This window comes from Bos grunniens, chromosome 7, assembly GCF_055505025.1.
Source record: "Bos grunniens cultivar Pamir isolate PY7600 chromosome 7, Bosgru_T2T1.0, whole genome shotgun sequence".
NCBI lineage: Eukaryota > Metazoa > Chordata > Mammalia > Artiodactyla > Bovidae > Bos > Bos grunniens.
In genome coordinates this window covers 34677603-34699576 of record NC_141171.1, presented here as the reverse complement: position 1 = coordinate 34699576, position 21974 = coordinate 34677603, and the positions used below count along the sequence as shown (strand labels likewise).

The 21974-nt window shown below is 33.6% G+C and overlaps 1 protein-coding gene across 10 annotated transcripts in view; it reads left to right on the top strand.

Moving 5' to 3' along the window:
- Positions 1 to 21974, top strand: part of DMXL1 (Dmx like 1) — a 125914-nt gene that overhangs the window by 90467 nt on the left and 13473 nt on the right. For 6 of the 10 annotated variants that reach the window (XM_086410749.1, XM_086410746.1, XM_086410744.1 and 3 more), the window contains 8 exons: positions 1633 to 1719; positions 5002 to 5123; positions 5488 to 5629; positions 8885 to 8935; positions 9189 to 9249; positions 13691 to 13818; positions 17749 to 17841; positions 20234 to 20325. In XM_086410749.1, the coding sequence (XP_086266875.1) occupies positions 1633 to 1719; positions 5002 to 5123; positions 5488 to 5629; positions 8885 to 8935; positions 9189 to 9249; positions 13691 to 13818; positions 17749 to 17841; positions 20234 to 20325 (776 nt within the window). The remainder of the gene's footprint in view (positions 1 to 1632; positions 1720 to 5001; positions 5124 to 5487; positions 5630 to 8884; positions 8936 to 9188; positions 9250 to 13690; positions 13819 to 17748; positions 17842 to 20233; positions 20326 to 21974) is intronic. The other 4 variants (XM_086410751.1, XM_086410748.1, XM_086410745.1 and 1 more) reach the window with 1 other exon arrangement.

Sequence of the window (21974 nt, the reverse complement as noted above, 5' to 3'; positions counted from 1 at the left end):
AAATATGCATAAACTCTTAATGCTAAACACCATTCCTCCTATTCCACTCCACCCCCTTTAGGTGATTCTCATGCAGGTCATCTTGGGACCACACTATTGAGAAACAGTGTTTTGATAAATCTAGATAGTGAGAGGACAGGAATATATTTCCTTACCAAAGAAGCTTTTTTTGAACTTCTTGCTTTTCTCTCCATGACAGTAAAGTTTGAAGACTGTTCTGCAGGTGACACTACCCACCCACCCATTCATTGCCAGCAAATAGCATATTGCTCTATTCCATGGAAATACTATTTGTCTTTATATCTAATTTCTTTAAAAACCCAATAGTAAACACTTAGTGTGCTTTAGATACCAGGCAAATAGGTGGTTAATTTGGAATTTTAGTCATGGGATTACAAAATTTGACTTAGACATTGTTACAGATGATGGGCCTCAGACAGGTAAGACTTTATTTAGAAAAGAAGTTGACCTTCGAATCAACCAGTGTTTGTATGAGCAGTGAATTTTTAAAATATTTGTTAGCAAGTTTCATTTAAGATTATATTTGACATTTTTCAATCCAGTGACTGTGAGTTTTGATTGCATATGGTTATTTTGGTTTAATTATAAGTCTATTTCAACTTTGTAAATGAACTGTCATCTTAGTTGCCATTTTTAAAAATACTGCTAACCCTACTCAGTTCTGTGGTCAAACAGTGGATGGGGATTGGTGATATTTTATTTAAATTTTCCAGGAAGTAAATTTGTTTTCTAATTTCAAATTAATAACTTTTGTATTTCATGATGAGTTATAAAACATTTTATAATAATTTATTTTAAAAATTGAAGGTTAGGGAGTATAAAATAAAATGAATCATAGTGCATTAAGTAACATCTCTAACTCTTAACAATTGCCTCTTCATTTTACCTCTGATTATTTCAGTAAATTTTAATTTTATACAGTACTCTCTTCTAAGTTGAAAGATGTATTTGCCTTCTGTGGTATAAGCAAAAGGTCAAATACATTTCCCTTGTCTAACGTATATTGGATTATGGTCTATTCAGCTATTAAAATGATTACTGAGTTGGGTAAAATATTATGCTTTTCAGGATTTCACATTTATTTTATAACTAGAAAGTTATTTTATACGGAGTCTGTAAAATATATTCAGCTGGCTGTGTCCTCTTGTTCTTCTGTAGATCATGAGCTAAGAATGGATTTTATATTTTTGAAAGGTTTTTTAAATGAATATGCAACATGACTCTATTGGTCTGCAAAACCTAAAATATTTATCTTCTGGCTTTTTTATATTTTTAGAATATTATCAAAAGATTATAAACTTAAGAAGTATGGTAAATTTATTTTACTTTAATAATTAGAATGTCTTAAATTATTGCACCTTAAGAATATAAGCAGTTAATGGAGTTGTTTATCAATTATGTTTTTATATGTGAAAAAGCAAATTTGTAAAGATGTCATTTCCTCTTACCAAATTTTGTTTCAGAAATAATTAGAATGTAAATTAGTACCTTTGGATTTGAATTATCTAAAAAGCATCTTAATTTATGCAAGTATTAAATGAAAGACTGGCATATTTCTTTTTCCTATTACTAAAATTGCTGTATTTTTGTATCTTTCTTCCCTCCATGTAGATAGAAGCAGATTTGGGATATCCTGGAGGTAAAGCAAGAATTATTCATAAAGAATCTGATATCATTACTGCTTTTGCTGTTAATAAAGTAAGTACATCGACTTTTTTCTTTAATTAAGTGTTCATAGTTGGAGAATGTCGCCTATTCTGTCAGTTTATTTACTAGCATTGTTTCCCTTTCTCAAAGCTATTTTTCTACTCCCTAAATTGCAATCTGAGTAAATTTTTTATTATATAAGATGATTATATTGCTTGATAATTTATTTGACTTTGGATATATAGCAGATAAAATACTTTATTACTAAACAGAGGGAAGTCTCAAGTATTTATATATGCAGTTGCCTTGAGAATAATTGTATTTTATTTTTATTTTTCTGCCATGCAGCGGGGCATGTGGGATATTAGTTCCCTGTTTAGGGATCGAACTCACACCCCCTTGCAGTGGAAGCATGGCATCTTAACCACTGGACCACCAGGGAAGTTCCCTGCCTTTACAGTTTATACAACACATCCAATTAATCCAAAGAAAATGTTTTCTGTCTTTCTTATATGAATATGTTGAATGTGATTCTTAGATCAAAATTAAGCTTAAATGTGACTCACAGAAAGTCTTCCTCTTTAACTTTTAGCTATAATAGCTGCCCAACTAGAGTGTTTGCTTTGTATCCCTTACCCTTCTACTCAGCATCCTCCATAGAGGTGTCTATAAGCTACTTACAGAAGAGGTAGCCTTAGGTACAGTGGTCCACGGTTGAAATTTGTCTTAGCCCTTTCCCCTCCTATCTCGCCTAACTGCATTACTAAAAAATGTATAAAAACTTCTAGTTGCTCATTTCCTTTTACTACCAATAACCTAAAGGATATACATATCTAGATATGTGTGTGTATATATATCAGTTCAGTTCAGCCACTCAGTGATGTCCGACTCTTTGCGACCCCATGGACTGCAGCACTCCAGGCCTCCCTGTCCATCACCAACTCCCGGAATTTACTCAAACTCAGGTCCATTGAGTTGGTGATGCCATCCAACCATCTCATCCTCTGTTGTCCCCTTCTCCTCCTGCCTTCGAGAGAGAGAGAGAGAGAGAGAGAGAGAGAGAGGGAGATACACACACACACACACACTCACACTTTTTCATGTATTCATAACTTTAAAATATTATTTAGATCATATCCTATGGCATTACCCATTCAATAATCATTCATCAATTGGTTCTTCATCGTCCTATGCTTGTCTGTCTTGTCTTTGATTTCATCTAGATAGTTCCTTTGTCATTCTTTCCTCATCTTTTCCTGGGTTCCTTGTCTCATTTCCTCATACGACACTCCTGATTAATGACTAGTTCTGTTCATAGCAGGCAAGTTTGGAATTAGCCAGGCAGTTCTTATGATGTGCTATTTATATATTAGGATATATACATGTGAAATACAAATATAAAGTTATTATCTATACACAAATAGTACCTTCCTTATCCTGAAGAAAATAAGATTTTAATATTTTGTGTTATAAAACAAACTAGCTTTTTTCTCTTATTTGAATTGATATAACTAGTTGAACAGTCATCCTCACAATAATAATACAAAGTCTTCTGTTGACTTTGTAAGAGTGTACTTGTTTAGTTTTTATTTCTCCAGTTATTTTGTTGAATTTTTACATCTTTGCTGAATTTGTAGCTAAGAAATAATATCTTTTGCTTTAAATTGCAGTAATTAAAAATGCTGATAACATTGAACTTTTCCTTATTTGTGTAGTTGTGGATTATCTGTTTCAAGCATTGTGAAGGATCTGAGATACTCCCCTGCATTCAGTGTAACAAGTTAGCTTTCACAGTTTAATGGATACTATTAGAAGACACAAGACTCCAGGACCAGAGACAAAGTATAGTTTATTACTAACAGCAAAAGCAAAAGCTAGAACTTTAGCATTTTTGCTCTGGTTCCCTAAGGTGCAATTCCCAGTGACAGCAAGAGGGCTAGATGATACCCAAACAAAATGTATTGCCTTACAGGTGGAGAACAGTGAGTTCAGGAAACCCAGATCTTTTCTAATGGACAGTAAGCATATCTGCCTTTTGATCTGGAGGGAGAGACTATGGCTATATAGGCATCCTGATAATAATACTGTGAAACAAAGACAGTCATTGACTAACTCACAAGACACACAGAAGTAGAGAGTCACATGGAGAATTACCTTCCAGCAGTGTAGTTAATTTCCTTTTTTTCCACGTATCTCTGGAGTCTCAGTTTTTTCAGTCTGTTTTCTCAGTCTCAGTTTGTATTAGAATTTTGCATAATTGACATATTAGTCCTGTTTTCTCTTTGCTATCAATAATCTTCCTTTTTTTCTTTAAAGATACACATTTTAAATTTGTAGATGTTGAAATTTATTTATCATTTAATCTGACCAACTTTTCACTGATGATTTTTTTCTGAAATACTTACTTCATCACCTTTGCTTGGTGAGTGAAGTGGGTGAAGTCGCTTAGTCGTGTCCGACTCTTTGCGACCCCGTGGACTGTGGCCCACCAGGCTCCTCCGTCCATGCGATTCTCCAGGCAAGAATACTGGAGTGGATTGTCATTTCCTTCTCCAGGGAATTTTCCCAACCCAGGGATCAAACTCAGGTCTCCTGCATTGCAGGCAGACGCTTTAACCTCTGAGCCACCAGGGAAGCCCTGAAAAAGTGAAAGTTGCTCAGTCGTATCCGACTCTTTGCAATCCCGTGGACTATACAGTCCACAGAATTGTCCAGGCCAGAATACTGGAGTGGGTAGCTTTTCCCTTCTCCAGGGAATCTTCCCATCCAGGGACTGAACCCACGTCTCCCACATTGCAGGCGGATTCTTTACTAACTGAGCCACAAGACCCCTTTCCAAATTCTGTTTGTATTGCCTAAGATTGAAAGGCTTTAGGAGAAAGCAATACCATCCTATTTGAATAATCCACCATTATTTCTTCAGTTTGAAGTTCTTATCTCCCTTACCTTTGTTTACCTTCCAGGGCTCCTATATTTTTCAATATCTCACTTCACATTTCTGAACTGTGCAAATTTTAGGGAGATAGTACCATTCTAGTAGACTAGAGAGAGAGTGCTACTGGCTAAAGAAATGAAGTGGCACTTGCATTTCCATTTGTAGCTGGCCTTCTGCTGAATGCTGTGAAATTCTCAAAATATAAACATATCTCCAAGCTCATCCTGATGGTTATCTCAGTCAAAGTTTATTAAAATATTTATTTGTGAAAATAATATTTATTCTATACCTAAAGTTATCATTTCTAGAGGCTGTTTTGTAGTCTCCATTTTCAAAAGTAGCCCATATACACATTATGCTTTTTTTATTTAAAAATTATTATATGATTTATTTTTCAGGCAAATAGAAACTGCATAGCAATTGCTTCGAGCCATGATGTTCAAGAACTAGATGTTTCTGGAATTCTGGCTACACAGATCTATACTTGGGTAGATGATGATGTAGAAATGGAAACCAAAGGGTACCCTTTTACTTTGTTTTTAAATGGTGATATTGCAGTATGAATGATGATATCCACAGAACTGTACCTTTCAAGTTATTTTTTAAAGGAATATTCCTAGATTGTAAGCAAAATGGAAGTTGATATGCTAAAGAATAAACAAGTGGGATGGCTGGAACTTTAAAAAAGTGGGTTGAGGGTTGGGAGGGAATAAGAGAAGGGATCTGAAAATGTTCATGCATGGAATTATTGTCTGTGAGTTAGAAGTTGAGCTGAAGAAAATTAATTTTAAAGAGAAATGCAAAGTCATATGTTAGAGCTTTCAGGTATAACAAGAAATGAAGACCTGATGGGTTGTTTTATTCTGGCTGACATTCCTTTGCAGATCAGAAGATTTCTTGGTTATACATGCTCGTGATGATTTAACAGCTGTGCAAGGTACAACCCCATACACACATAGCAATCCTGGTACTCCAATTAACATGCCATGGCTTGGTAGTACACAGACTGGCAGAGGAGCATCTGTGGTATGTAAAGTTAAAAATGTTTGTGTATAAATGTCCGCTTTTCCCCTCTAAATTAATAAGATAAAGGATGATGTAAATGTTTTTAAAAATTTTAATTTTTGTAGTAAGTCATATACTTTTTGGAAATTCTGATTTTTTTATTTGAAGAATAATAGGTTTTCATTTGATAACAAAAATTATTTTAAATAAATGGAAATACAAAGAGCTGTATTTTAAATAATAATTATTTGAAACTTACTGTTCCAAATTAGGCCTCAGCAAACCACATGCTGTGGGTCAGATCCTGCCTACCACCTGTTTTTGTGTCAACATGCTAAGAATGTATATTTTTAAGCCATTAAAAAAATCAAAATAAATATGGTATTTTGCGACACATGAAAATTACATGAAATATAGATTTTATTGTGTATAAATAAAGTTTTATTAGAACATAGCCACACATTTTTTTAGTATTTTGTTTATGGATGCTTTCACATTACAATGGTAAGACTGAGTATCTGAGACAGAGACTATATGCCCATAAAGTACCAAACATTTATTTATCTAGTTCTTTTCAAAAAAGATTTGCCAATTCCTAACTTAGATAATAATTTTAAATGGTTATCAACTAACAACTCTTAGTTGATCCTGAGACAAATATATTCTTCTTTTCATGAAAAAAAATGATACAAATTTTTTAAAAACTTAAGCAAAATATAATATGCAGATGAACTGAAAAAGTATTTTTCTGTAGTAATGGAGGATTTTCTTGAGCCCTGATTACCTAGGATGTGATCCATAGCTGTATCTACATGAGTATAGAAATCGATACACAGAACCAAAGAAACCCAGCACCAGCAATTTTTCGGTGACTTGCTAGGTGGTAGGTGTTTTTTTTTTCCCACAGTTCCTTAAGTCCTGTAGAATTCTGTCTTTGCCCCCCCCACCCAATTTTTTTTTACCGATTAGTGAAGATAATTCTTTAAATAAAGCTTGATTATCTTTAATAATACCTGATAATATTTCATACTTAATGCAGTTCCTTTACCAATCATATAACCTTATTATTGTTTGAGATATCTGTTGTAGCTGTTACATTACTCCACTTAACTGTTCTTTAGATGTAGCTTGAGATCAAGAAAGGTCAAGGAATTTAACTCAGGTCACTGTCTCCAATTTGTGGTAGAGCTTCTGTTAAAGCCCTCTATTCCTCTTCACTCATTGACTTCATGGAGAACTGTTTTAAGTATTGAATTGAAGAATATGAAAAACAGTCTAGTGATTATGCAAAAGAAAAGACTTGGTCATTAATAGTTAATTTTTTCCAGTGGACAGATGCATTGAAATTCACTTGTAAAACTAATCTTTTAAAGGAGAACTTAGAATATACAAATATATTAAAAGAAATAATAAGCATTTTTTTCCAGCTCTATTTTCAGAGAATATAATACAATTCTTCCTGTCACAGTTTTCTTTCTGATCTCTGCTTCTACAACTGCTCCCTCTGTCTGTTACACAGCAGGCAGAGTTTCTCTTTTCTAAAACATCATTCAGGTTATCACTCCCATGCTTAAAACTAGGATTTCCCAGCACTGCTTTAAAACAAGTCCTTCACATGGCCCCTAAGGTCCTGTGTGTCTTAAACTCAGCCAGCCTCTGCAGCAGCATCTCCCTTTTTTCCCCACTGGATTCTCTTTGCTCTCTCTAGTTGCAGTGACCTTCTTTCTACCACTTGAACACATCAGATTTAGAGCCTCTGCCTTGTTCTCTACTTACAATATTTGCTGTTTACCATTCAGATCTCAACTCAGATTCCCAGAAATTTCTCTTGTTTCCCTAGCAAAGGTATCTGTTCCTCCCTCCTCTACTCCCAGTTATCCTATTTTCTCATTTGATCGTCATATTATCCCATTTTATCATCTTTATAGCTTTTATCAATTTATAAATTATCTATTTATTATTATTTGGTTGTATTTTTTTATACCCTTCTGAATGTAAGCTCTTTGAGAGTTTATTATATGCCTACTTTATACACACTGATGATCTCTAAGTAGAGTGTGCTTAACATTTAGTCGATGCTCAGAAAATATTTGCTTATTCTCCAGAGCATTTTTATATGGAAATTTACCTTTGTCATTCCTCTTAGGACTGAATTTTCTTCCTATTTAAATGTTAAAACATCTTTTTAGTTGGTGTCATTGTGGTTTGTAAACATAAGTATTGGGATTACCCTACTCCATCCTCAGGAAAAAGACACCAATATAATAAGGTGAAAGTGAAAGTGAAGTTGCTCAGTCGTGTCCGACTCTTTGTGACCCCATGGATTGTAGCCTACCAGGCTCCTCTGTCCATGGGATTTTCCAGGCAATAGTACTGGAGTGGATTGCCATTTCCTTCTCCAGGGGATCTTCCCGACCCAGGAATCGAACCCGGGTCTCCTGCATTGTAGACAGACGCTTTACTGTCTGAGTCACATAATAATAATATAAGGTGGTTCCTTTTAAATAGATCTTCTAAAATAATCAGTGATTTCTTTCCCTTGTACTAGTCTGCATATGCTTTCAGAAACTTAACTCTTTGTATTTTTTATTCATGATTTTCCTTTCTTTGATACTCTTACTAGGGAAAAAAAAATAATTAAAAGAAAAATCAAGAATCTTTAGGCTGTTTTTTTTAATTGAGACTAGAGATTTAAACATGTTTACTAAACAGAAATAACATTCAGCAGGCTTTCAGTTTTTGTGGGTAGAGAATTTGATCAGATATTTTCTAGTCCTATTATTTTATTAAATTATGCATAGTAATGAAAAGGAATACTAGTTAGGACCAATTTCTGCTCTTTTGGAGTATAGCTGTATCCAAACATGTCTTTCAGTGTTTCTGTTCCTCCCTGATTCTGCTGACCTAGTTCTGTCCCTCCCTATTACATCCGCACTTTACTTATGGCTTTGGGCTAATTAAACAATTTAAAATCCAAAAGAACAATAACAACAAAAAAATGTACATGAGACTGGTGCTACAAACTTAGGATAATCTATAACTTTAGTTACAGTCTATAAGTAGGATATATCCTGTAAATTAAAATTATCCCTTTAATTTCAAGTACTTAGTTTACTCTTGTTTGACAGGCTACTTAAACCATTCAAAGCATAATTTTAAAATGGGTGAATAAGTAGTTCCAAACTATCAGTTAAAAATTTATACAGTTTTCTGTTTACCTCTTTTTTTTTTTTTTTCACATGCTTCTGCCTGTCTTTTTAACCTTATCCTATTCAGGATTATTCCAATAAATTTAATGGGATCAGAAAAGAATTGGCAAGAAAGGAGGTAAGACTAAATTCTTGAGGTGAATTTGTTCTTAGATCCTAGGCAACGATGCAGAAAATGTATGTACACTTAAAATGTTAGCTGAGCTGTTAAAAATTTTATTTCTGTTATCATATTTAGAATTTTTAGCACCCATTATGATAGTTATGGAATCACACAAAAAGAAATGTTACTTGAATTTCCTGTCACAGTATAAAATTTTAATGCTACTTTTTATTAAAAGTGTAAAAGAATGATTTTTCTTTGTTAACAGATGATTAAGAAAGCCATTAATAATGTCAGAAGAATGACTTCTCATCCAACTCTTCCTTACTGTAAGTTGATAATAAGCCATTATTGTAAAGAATTTAAAGGAAAATTCTAGTATCAATCAAAAGTAGTCAACATTTTTTTTTAATTTTTTGTTGAGAATGTTTGCTAGCAAGTAAAATCACCTCAAAATTGAGTAAAAATAGAGAAAGTAATTTTCCTGAATTAATAAAGACTAACTTAATGTGTAAATTTTTAGCATTTTTGCTGCATATTTCTTAGCACATTTTATTTTTGAGCATTCTGTACTCTTCATAGTGTTAAATTGTAGCTGACAATTATTGTTTTAATACTTGGATCACTCTCATCTTTTATTATATAGACCAGAACCATATCTTGGTCATTTAGAGCCTCATCATAATCAGTTTGTATTTTTTTTTAATATTTATCAGTTTATCTTTTATCAGATACACTAATAGTAAGTATAGGAAATGGTTATACATTCTAAGGCAGGATATATTTACTTTCAGTTAATCTTCCTAGGAATCTCAAAAGTTTTTCTTCCTTTAACAAAGAACTTAATTAATGGGGAATTATTGGAAGTATTGAAGCAGAAATAATAATAGAGGCAACTTTAAAATTAACTGTTGGGTTGGAATCAGTATTCATATTGGCATGTGAACATTTCAAGTTTTTTTTAATAAGATTTTTAAGTTGTGCCCTTCATCAAGTTGTCCTACCACACAGTAACAAAAAACAGTAAAAATAGTGCATGTTAATTAAAAGATACTCATGTCCCTCCAATTTAATAACTATAAAAAATTGTACCACCTTTTTTATGAGAAATATTCCGATAAAATACAAATGACAAAACCAAAGTTCTTTTTTACTTAATGATCACAAGTGCTGTAAGCATGTGTTATCAAAGTTGTATACCGATGTCTAATAAAAGATGAATAGGTAGCTTCTGTTACTTATGCTAGAGATATAAAATAATACTGAAAACTTTAGTCAATTTTTCACTATGTTGAATTTATTCAATGCTAGAAGTATATGTTTTCTATCCACAAGTCTAATGTAAAGCATGAACTAAAAACAATCATGAGATTGTTTAGAGAGGAAGGAGTCAAAGGTGTTTTATATATAAAGTGTAGATAATATGAATCCCACAGCAAGAAAATTTGGCAGTGCTTAAAACCTATCCTTACTCTTTGCAGTAGGGTTTAGAAGTTTCCTGAAATATTGAAGGGATTTCATTATATTTCAGCCCTAAAGCATGTGTGATGACAATTGACTAGTTTATGAATAGGCTCTGCCTCAAGCCCATAGATTTAAATAAAATAATTACTGGATTCAAAGACAATTAATGGACTTATTTTCATAGTTCTTAGGTAGTATCATGTAACTTCTGTCTTGGGATAAGTACTTTCTCCAGAGAACTACTGTAACTGACAGATAAGAGAGTTGAAAAATTAAATGCTAACTAATCACTGACATATTTTTTACAGTATATTGTTTCATATCATGAATAAGTCTCACAGATAGTAATTTAGTTCAACAGTGGGCTCCTTTCATGAACTGGAAAAATTTTGAAATGAGTTTTTTATTTATTTTTAAAATTTTTTTGTAGTTTTTTTTTTTTGTCATGCTGTGTCCTTGTTGCTGCTTGAGCTTTTTTCATTGCAGTGTATGGCTTCCAATTGCAGTGGTTTCTCTTGTTGTGGAACACAGGCTCTAGGGATCATGGACTTCAGTAGTTTTGATGCATGGGCTCAGTGGTTGTGGGTCCCCCGCTCTAGAGCACAGGCTCAGTAGTTGTGGTGCTCGGGCTAAGGTACTCTGTGGCATGTGGGATCTTCCCGAACCAGAGATTGAACCCATGTCTCCTGCATTGGCAGGTGAGTTCTTTGCCATTGAACCACCAGGGAAGCCCTGAAATAGGTTTTCTTAAAAATTTGACTGAATTGCTGATACCTCAAAACAGTTCCTTTCTTCCTTGGAACAGATTTTTAAAAGATCTTAGTCATTATAAACCAATACTTTTGGACTTAAGGAAAATTTTATAGAAGTTAATCTGATGAGTTGAAATAGAAAGGTAAGTCTTAAAAAGAAAGTTCCACTTAAAAAAAAATAATGAGTATGTTAAAAAATTTAAGGTTGCATTTAACTCTTTCAACACTGATATAGCATAACACTCTCCAGTTACTAAGGAGGGATATTTACTCAGACAACTTGGTTATAGGAACCTTTTGGTTTTTTTTTAACTTTATAAAGTTTTAAGAGAGTATTTCATTTTCATGTAAGCTACTAATAGGGATTTTTCCAAATAGATGAAAACCATGAATAATAGAAACATTTGAATGATTTTTGTTGTTTTTTTTAAAATTTTATTTTATTTTTTAACTTTACAATATTGTATTGGTTTTGCCATATATCAACATGAATCCGCCACAGGTATACACATGTTCCCCATCCTGAATCCTCCTCCCTCCTCCCTCCCTGTACCATCCCTCTGGGTCATTCCAGTGCACCAGCCCCAAGCATCCAGTATCGTGCATCGAACCTGGACTGGTGACTCGTTTCATATATGATATTATACATGTTTCAATGGCATTCTCCCAAATCATCCCACCCTCTCTCTCTCCCACAGAGTCCAAAAGACTGTTATATACATCATTGTCTCTTTTGCTGTCTTGTATACAGGGTTATTGTTACCATCTTTCTAAATTCCATATATATGCGTTAGTATACTGTATTGGTGTTTTTCTTTCTGGCTTACTTCACTCTGTATAATAGGCTCCAGTTTCATCCACCTCATTAGAACTGATTCAGTGATTTTTGTTAATGCATCTAGTCCAATTTATGTTTGTGATTAAGCTAGACAAAACTATAGGGGGGAGGGGAATACAGTTAACATCCCTCGTTGTTGTTGTTCAGTCACTAAGTCATGTCCGACTCTGCAATCACATGAACTGCAGCACACCAGGTTTCCCTGTCCTTCACTATTTCCTAGAGTTTGTTCAAACTCAGGTCCATCGGGTCCGTGGTGCCATCCAACCGACTCATCCTATGTTGCCCCCCGCACCGCACCACCTTCTCCTCCTGCCTTCATTCTTTCCCGGCATCAAGGTCTTTTCCAGTGAGTCAGCTCTTCACATCAGGTGGCCCTACTACTAACATTCCTAGTCACAAGAAATTGTACTCACTCTTGCATCCCAGCCCAGTGTTAAAATATACCAAAACAGTTGAAGTTCCTTTATTTTAAGTACTTGGAAAGGAAGGAAGGAAAGTTAACTCATATATGACTAGAAATGTGCTAGATGCTTTATGTACATTAATATAATTTTTCACTACCTCTGTACCGTATTCTTAATGTCAGTTTAGCCCTGTATGTTAGGTATATTTCTGAATGATTTATATAAATTATCTCATTTACTTCTCAGAACTGTACAGTAACTTATATATCATTAATGATATATATCATTATGGGGTGACTTATATATCTTTTTGGCTTCCCTGGTGGCTCAGATGGTAAAGAATCTGCCTGCAATGCAGGAGACCTGGGTTCAATCCCTGGATTAGAAAGTTCCCCTGGAGAAGGAAATAGCAACCCACTCCAGTATTCTCACCTGGAGAATCCCCATGTACAGAGGAGGGTGGAGGGCTACAGTCCATGGGGTCACAAAGAGTCGGACTCAGCTGAGCAACTAACACTTTCACTTTCATATACCTTTTACAAGAAGAAAATAGAGCAGGGGGATTATGTAAGATTCTAGTAACATACAATCAGGAAATGATAAAGCAAAGAAGTAATAACATTTAGTTTGTTCATATTCCTTAGTGAAATGGATACTGTATTTGAGTATTAGATCAATCATAATAAAATTATTAGAAATGATTGATTATTTAGCATGACTTTCAAGACCTTCTCCAATCATTTTGTCAGAGAAAAATGCAGGTATTTAAACATTATTTGTATGACTGATAAGAATTGAATGTTTGTAATCCCGAGATCATCTTTTTAATACAGTTGACTTGAAATATTGTGTTTGTCTCGGGTTTACAACAGTGATTCAGTACTTTTATACATTGAAAAATGATTACCATAAGTCCAGTTACTATCTGTCACCATACAAAGTTAAATAATCCTGAGACTCTAACTCTTTATCATGAACATTATCTACTAAATGTTATTAAAACTTAATTGAGATAATTTCAAAAGAAAATAGTTTATAGAGATCTGATTCAATTGCTTCTGTTGTTTTGTGTAAGGATATGTTCTTAGATGAAAGAACCTTATGTAATTATCTGTTTTTAAGATTGAGAGTATTCAAGTGAAGTTTCATACAAAGGTGAATTCATCTAAATCGACTATGACTCATTTCTTAGGTATTTCTTCCATATTTTCACATTGGATTAAAAAATAAATTTGCCAAAGATTCCTGAAATAAATTTGCCAAAGATTCCTGAAATAAATTTGTAGTTTTTTTCCCTCTCATAATGCAGATCTGACAGGAGCTCAAGATGGAAGTGTCAGAATGTTCGAATGGGGCCATTCTCAACAAATAACCTGTTTCCGCTCTGGTGGCAATTCAAGAGTTACAAGAATGAGATTTAACTATCAAGGAAATAAGGTAATATTTAAAAGTGTAAATGGGGTAATGGTTTGATTTTGTTAAAGATTTATGAATATTTCTTATTTGGGCTTCTGAAAAGAACAGTTCACTTATCTACTGGTGAAGTATTAATCCATCTGTATGAATTCTTTTCAAAGAAATTCCTTTCAAAACTTAAATTTACTTGGTTTTTGCTGTAAATACATTATATACATGTCCATCAAAATTCTTTTATGTGATGCTTAAGGACCAAGTGATTGTAGGACCATCTTCTAAATACTTCTGCTTTCTTTATCCTCTGGAACCTACTCAAAATATGGTCAGGTACCAAATAGTAGGTAACATCTGAGAGCCTATTAGAAATGCAGATTATTGACTCCAGACCTATCAAATCACCATCTGTTTTTTAGCCAGATGCTCCTGTGATTTGTACAAAACATTGAAGTTTGAGGAACACCTGCTCTAGAACAGGATGTTGGCAAACTATGGCCTAGACCACCTATTTTGTAAATAAAGTTTTATTTGAACACAGCTAACCAATTCATTATTTGTTTTCCATGATTATTTTCTCAGTACAGCAACAGAGTTCAGGGGAACAAAGACTTTATACCTGGCAAGCCGTATTTATTCTATGGGCCTTTTAATAAAAATGCCAACTTGGCTCTTACTGTCTTCACTTCCTGTAATCTTCCTTCCTAAAACTGTCTCTCTCTTCCCCTCTGTCTTACTAGCACTACAAACAGCTACTAAAGGGGAAATCAGCCTTCTTTTTGTCTTTATGACCATGCTACACTAAAAACATTCACATGGGCCCTTGCTGATAGTACATCTTGCCTTTCATTTTCTGTCAGCCTCCAAACCTTCCACCATCCTCACATGTTACTTGTATCATGGTGTGCTGCACCCTTTTTGCTTACATCATTTATTAGTTGGCTTTTAGCATTTCACTAAAGTCAACAATTTTTTCATGTATTTATGAAACAGAATTGAGAGCGTATAATTTCTTAAGAGTAATTAGCAACATTCTTTGCTCCTTAATGGGAAATTAAAAGAATTTAATCGAGAAACCTTTTATCTAGAAACATGAGCATATAAGAATATCATTTGTATACTCATGTTTTTCCATTGTGTCAGTGTTATATTGTTCCTAACTAATCTCTCTAATGCATCCTTCATGTTGCCAACAAAGTTATGTAACAAATAGCATAGGGAGTTCCCTAGCTGTCCAGTGGTTAGGACTCTGTGCTTTCACTGCTAGGGCCCAAGTTCGATCCCTGGTCAGAGAACTAAGATCCCACAAGCCTTGCAACATGGCCAAAAAAGATAAAAAAGGAAAAAAAAATAGCATTATATATATACACTATAGATGAAATCATGTTGTCCTTTTCAAGAACCCACAGTCTCCTCATTGTATCTAAAAGTCCATACTCTTAAGTGTGGCATTCAAGTCCTTCTACACTCAGAGTTATTTTATAGATTTTACATTCTGACTGACCCAGATTTGATCCCTGGGTGGGGAAGATCCCTTGGAGAAGGGAATGGCTACCCACTCCAGTATTCTTGCCAAGAGAATTTCATGGAAAGAAGAGCCTGGTGGGCTACCGTCCATGGGGTTGTAAAGAGTGGGACACAACTGAGTGACTAACACAACAATATGCTCCTATATAGGCCTTTTTAAGGCACAACAAACTCTTCTTTATTATCTGCCCAGGTATCTTTAACAGGCAGTCAGCTTACTGTTAATTCACCTTTGCCATGATGGTACCCCAAAGCACAACACCCTAGCATGCTATCTCCCTTAGGGAAGGCTGCTGGAATAAATGGAACAGATAACTCATGCTACTTCACATTTTGTCAGGAGTCATTGGACATTGCAGAAAAACCAGGAGATAAAAGGGAGCATTTAGCAGGGAAAAAATGACCTGTGAGGAATGATTCCTCAGATTCAGGAAGATCTTACACTGTAAAACAAGAACAGGATTCTATGAACCAAAGGCAGTAGAACAGTAAAGAAGTTTTAGAAATTAAAAACATGCAATTCCCCAAAATTAGGAGAGTAGAGGAACTACTGATTACAAGGACTGAATAGCAGAATGGAAGTACTTGAAAATAAAATTTGTGACTGGGAAGTATAAATCAGGAATTTATCCTATCATGAAAAAACCCAAGAAGTAAATTGAGACAAAGATCCAGGAAAATGCATAGAAGACCTTTAAAAGCTATAGCAGAAGAAGAAAAAGAAAAGTGATTTAAAGAGGAAACGTTGTATTAAAAGGAGTAATAAAAATTTCCCCATAGCAAAAAATGGATTTTTAGAAAAAGAAGGGCCTACCAAATACTAGACCAGAAGTAATGAGAAGCAACACATGCCTCAGCACAGCCTGATTATTTGACTTTTGTTTTTTAATTGAAGGATAAAGAGAGCTTCTGGAAGGAGTAGGGGTAAAAATGTTTACCTACAACCTCTCCACCTTCCTATCTAAAATAATGACATTTGCCTCCTTAAAAATAGAGGTTACGAATAGACAATAGAACAGTATTCACAGAATTCTGATGGATAAGGAATGGGGCCAATGTCTGTCCTAACTCATGCAAATTTAATGGCAAAACAGACACATTTTTAAGTATGCAGAGAATTAGCACATTCCATATACCCTTTCTGAAAAACGTACCTAAACTTACTCCATAAAACATAGAATAAACCACAGAAAGGATAAGCCCTGGAAAAATAGCTGTAAAAAAACACAGTAAACAATGGGTTAATATTCCTACTGTTAGCCCTGTCAGTCAATTTTGTAAAAAGACAATGAAGACAACAAAGAATGTGAACAGTTGACCAAAAAACAGACAGAACCCTATTCATGATCAATAACCCTCACTAATAACTGAAAAAATGAACATTAAAATGAGGCTTTTCTGTTAATTGACAAATAGTAAAATTTTGTAGGATGCAGTGTTGACTAAGGTGTAAGGAAAAATGGGTGTGTAAATTGATTTGCCACTTAGGATTTAATTTTGGCTTCACCTACCAATTTTAAATGATGCCCTTTGACAAATTTTTTTTCTTATTGGATATCTGTCCTATATAAATACTCAGAGGTATATATGCAAGAATGTTCAAAGCAGCATTTTTAATATAGGAAAAAGTGGAAATTCTATAGAGAAAAGCTTTTTAAAAAAATTACAATACGACTATACAGTGTAATACTACACAGCACAAGAAAGAGGTAAATTTATATCTACCAATGTGGAAAAATGGCTGTAATAATTAAAAAGTATAATTGTAAAACTGTATATTATTATCTTAATATCATTTTAAAAATCTTATATGTACGAGTGTTTGAATAGTCTTAGAATAAATCTGAATGAAAACACATTAGATTATTAATGATTGTTATATCTGTAGATGGGAGAAGCCTGGAGTCAAAATTAAACATTTAAGATCTGTATCTTGTACTCCCTTACTGGATTATTTTATCATCTTTCCAATCAAAATGCTCTGAGTTTCCATCAAGAATTCTTTTAGTATAATAAATTTTGTTTCATTTTACTTTATACTGTTGTTTACACGTTTTCCTTATTTTATATTTCTGGAATCTTTTTCAAAATGAACCGTTTTTTATCTTGTATATACTAAAATTTTGTCACATGTCTTAATGTATAAATCCAGTATCCCATTTTTGGAGTACCTACAGAGAATATACAGACTAGGCTGTTGGTTAGTATAATAAATTGGGGGTCTGATGTTAGTTTACTTTTCTCTGCCCTAGAAGTTTTTAAAGCAGTAGCTAAATGTTTATCTGGACTAGATCCATGCATAGGTGAAATGAGAAGTCAAACAATTTATGACTCAGATGTTTAAGGTTTACAATATGAGATTCACAGTGAGGGTAAAGGTAAATATGTGCTTTTTATTTGTACTAAACGCTCAATTTTTTTTCTCTTAAGTTTGGAATAGTTGACGCTGATGGATATTTAAGTTTGTATCAAACAAACTGGAAATGTTGTCCAGTTACTGGAAGTATGCCTAAGCCATACCTGGTAAGCCAAGATTTCCTACCTTTAAAATTTTTTAATTTTTATTTTAAAGAAATCAAGAATATATACTTAAGTATCAAAGCCAAATGTAAAATCTATCTAGTCCTATGTATTCAGTCATACTACTGTAAGTTTCTGTCTGTATTATGTTAAAATTACTCTGTGAGGTATAAAAATCCTTAGTCTCCAGTAACTTGGAAAATAAACCTATAAAGTGCCTGATGGTGATGGCAAGGGGAAATCAGATATATGGTTACTAGAGGCAGGGGAAATTGGATGGAGGCAGTTCAAAAGGTACAAACTTGGAGTTATAAGCCAGTACTAGGGATGTAGTGTACAACATGATTAACATAGTCAATATTGTTATATATGAAAGTTGCTAAGTGAGTAAATTCTGAGTTCTCATCAAAGGAAAAATATTTTTTATTTTTCTTTTATATCTATGTGAGGTGGTGATATTGCTAAACAATATCACCACCTCACATAGATGAGGTGATTATGTGGTAATCATTTCATGATGTATGTAAGACAGAACATTATGCTGTACTCCTTAAACTTATACAGTGCTGCATGTTAATCATTTCTCAAAACTGAAAGAAAAAAAAAATAGAAAAGTTTTTTTACTCACCAGAAAATATAAATAAATAATAAAGTAGTGGATCAGTCACTTGATAAAGACCAAAGTAGTAAAATTGATTTAAAATGTAATAATTAGTCAAGGGATAAATTTTTAAAAAAGAAAAGAAGCCTGTATAGACCAACATGGTAGCTCTGGAGACCCATGCAGCCATAGGTTACTCAAGTGCCTTTCTAGCCTCACTAAACTACAGTTGGATATGATACCTAAAAAGGATGATAAACAGACTAGTGCATCTGGTTCTTTTTCTGCAGTAAATTTATATCTTAGGAACAAAGCAGAAAAGATATCCTATAGCTGGTGCTATTTTCTTGCCCATCTCTTAAAAAAAATTGATAACATCTCTATTCAGGACCACAAAAACTTAATGAACCTTCCACAACTTCATAGAACTGTGAATTTATATTTGATAGATTCTTCAGTGAAGCCCTTTGTAGGACTAAGCAATATCTATCAAGAAAAAAATTAAGAATGTGGGTTGATTCTGATAGTTCATCTTAGGTTAAGTGCTAGGAGAAAGTACTGATCTAAGTGAAAGCAAGCAAGGGAGTGTTGGTGAGGGTACTTTGAAACTATTTATTTTTTCCTCATATTTTCATTCAGCCAGCAGATTAAATGTACAGGTGGCCTTTGAACAACACAGGGATTAGGGGCACTGGACACCCTCCCCGCTAAAGTTGAAAATCTGAATATAACTTTGCAGGCAGCCCTCCATATCCATGGTCCTGCATCTACAGATTCAATCAACCTTGGATCATGTAGTACTCTAGAATGCATTTATTGAAAAAAACAAACAAAAAAATCTGTGTATAAGTGGACCCATGTAGTTTAAACCGTATAATTCATACCATGTTGTTCAAGGGTGAACTGTACAAGTTTATGTTCCTAAGGGGACTACCTTTTTATTTTTTTAACTTCCAAAAAGACAAATTAGTTTAAAAATGAACAGTATTTGCTTTTGGAGATTAAAGTAGATTTTGTTTTAAAGACTTATCATCTAGCCCAGCTGCAGTTGCTGGTTGGGGACAATGGGGAGTGACTGAAAGGAAAATTTTTTCATGAGATGATTTTGACATGTTTTAAAAAGTCATTTTTTATTAAATGTCTGAACAGAAATAACTTGGAAACCTTTATAATTGACTAAATCTCTCATAATAGTTTGTTATTATTTGATGGAATATTGAGAAACATTGTCAATTTTCTAATTTGTTGACTATTAGTATTATGTTTTTATTTAACATATTTAAAAAAATATTTAAAAGTGTATTTCTGAAAATAAATAATTCAGTCTGAGATCATCTGAAATTCTATGTTTTGTCTTCTAAGACAAATATTTTCACAAGTTTTCTAAGAAAAATATTTGAACTTAACCTCTTTTTGTTTCCCCTTGAAGTTTTGGTTGAACAAAAGCAGAGGGCCTCGTAAAGGCTCATAATGTATGCATCTTATTTAAGTAGCTCAGGAAAAGTGTATGTATGCATGTGTGTGTGTGTGTGTGAGAGAGAGAGGAGGCGGGGGGTGAAGAGAGAGAAGTGGCAGATTTACAAATGTGCCAAAATGGGGAGCCTTGGTGAACTGGGGTGAGGGGTATATGAGAGTTCTCTGTATAACTCTTACAACGTTCCTGAAGTTTGTAGGGGAAAGAACACAAGGATTAAGTGAGCCACAGATTACATGATCACTTTTTGATTAATGCATCTACCTGCTTATAAAGTTGTTTGTGATAACAATAACGTTTCTTGTTTATAACCATTCCAGACTTGGCAGTGTCATAACAAAACAGCCAATGATTTTGTCTTCGTTAGTTCTTCCTCTCTAATAGCTACAGCTGGTCTTTCAACTGACAATAGGTAAGAGTTTATAACTGAAATTGAAATTTGTGGTGTATGTAGCTAAGCTTTATTTTTAAATTGCTTGATGTCCTTATATCTCAATAATGTTTTCACACTTACACCTTTAAATATTTTTATTACAGAGACTTGTTTCTTAGAGCACTTTTAGTGTTTTAATTGTAAAGCCAAGGAAATTCTGGTGATATTAAAAACAAAATCCGTTCCTTCTGGATTTTTGATATTTTATTAATAATGTTAACACTTCAGTGTAGGAGAAAAGAATTTGATTTTGCCAAGAGTTTTTCTCCATATGATTTTCTATGTGTTAAGAAAGCTTGAGGCAAAAAAAAAAAAAAAGTATTCTTTATTGGTCATGCTGTTTAGTTAACCCTTGCCATAGTCTATGAGACCGATATTATCAGTTTCATAATCAGAACACAAGAAATTCCAAAAGATATGTTAGTTGTGTAATAACTAGTAAGTGGCACCCTGTCCCCATTGCCCCGAAAAACTTAAATGTGGAAAAAAAAAAAATCTTCTCGTTTCTCCATGTCCATGCACACTTTTAACTTCCCTTATACAGCTGAGTTTGAGATTAAGGCCTTCTGAAGTTGCTGAGCTTTTTATATTTGTCCTGAGGCCTCTCTTTGCACTCAAAGTGGGAATTTTAGGAATATGGAGTTTTCAACCCATCTTTCATAGAAATTCTTATATTTATGCCTCCTTTGTAACTCATAGAATAGAGTAGAAGCTGTCCCTTTCATAGTAGGAATAAGTTTTCTTTTTGCTCAAGATTCCTTGTGTCCTGTTCTTTGTTTCAGTCGAACTGTTTAGATTAGAAAATCAGTGAATACAAAAAATAGTTTCTATATTCAGATTTCATATAGTATTCCTTATAATTAGATGTTAATCTGAAGTTTTTCATTTTGGAAGCTATTAGTTTTATAAATTTTTGTCTAAAAATTAATCATACATAAGTATATTGCTTACTTGTATTTGGTGCCTTATAAATTTATGAACTTTCTGTGTGAGTGAGATTCAGATGAGCTAGAATGAGACATACTGTTTTTTAAATTGAAGTATACTTGATTTACAATATTGTGTTAGTTAGAGGCATATGGCATCATTATTCAGTATTTTTGCAGATTATACTGTATACGTTTTTACAAGATAATTGTTATAATTCCCTATGCTATATACAGTATATCCTTGTTTCTTATCTATTTTATAATATATATGGTAGTTTGTATCTTTTTTTTTTTTTAAGTTTGTATCTATTAATTCCATATTCCTAGTTTGTCACTCCCCCATTGTCTCCTCTTTGGGAACAAGTTTATTTTCTTTATCTGTGAGTCTGTTTCTGTTTTGTATACAGAGTCATTTGTATGATTTTTTAGATTGCACGTTGTGATATCGTATAGTATTTGTCTTTTTCTGTCTAACTTAAACTTCACTGAGCATAATAGTCTCCAGGTCCATCCACATTGCTGCAAATGGCAGTATTTCATTTTTTTTTATGGCTGAGTAATATTGTATGTGTGTGTCTCACATCTTCTTAATCCAGTGTTCTGTTGATGGGCACTTGGGTTGCTTCCGTGTCTTGGCTATTATAAAGTGCTGCTGTGAAAGTTGGGGTGCGTATATCTTTTCAAAAGAGTGTTTTCATT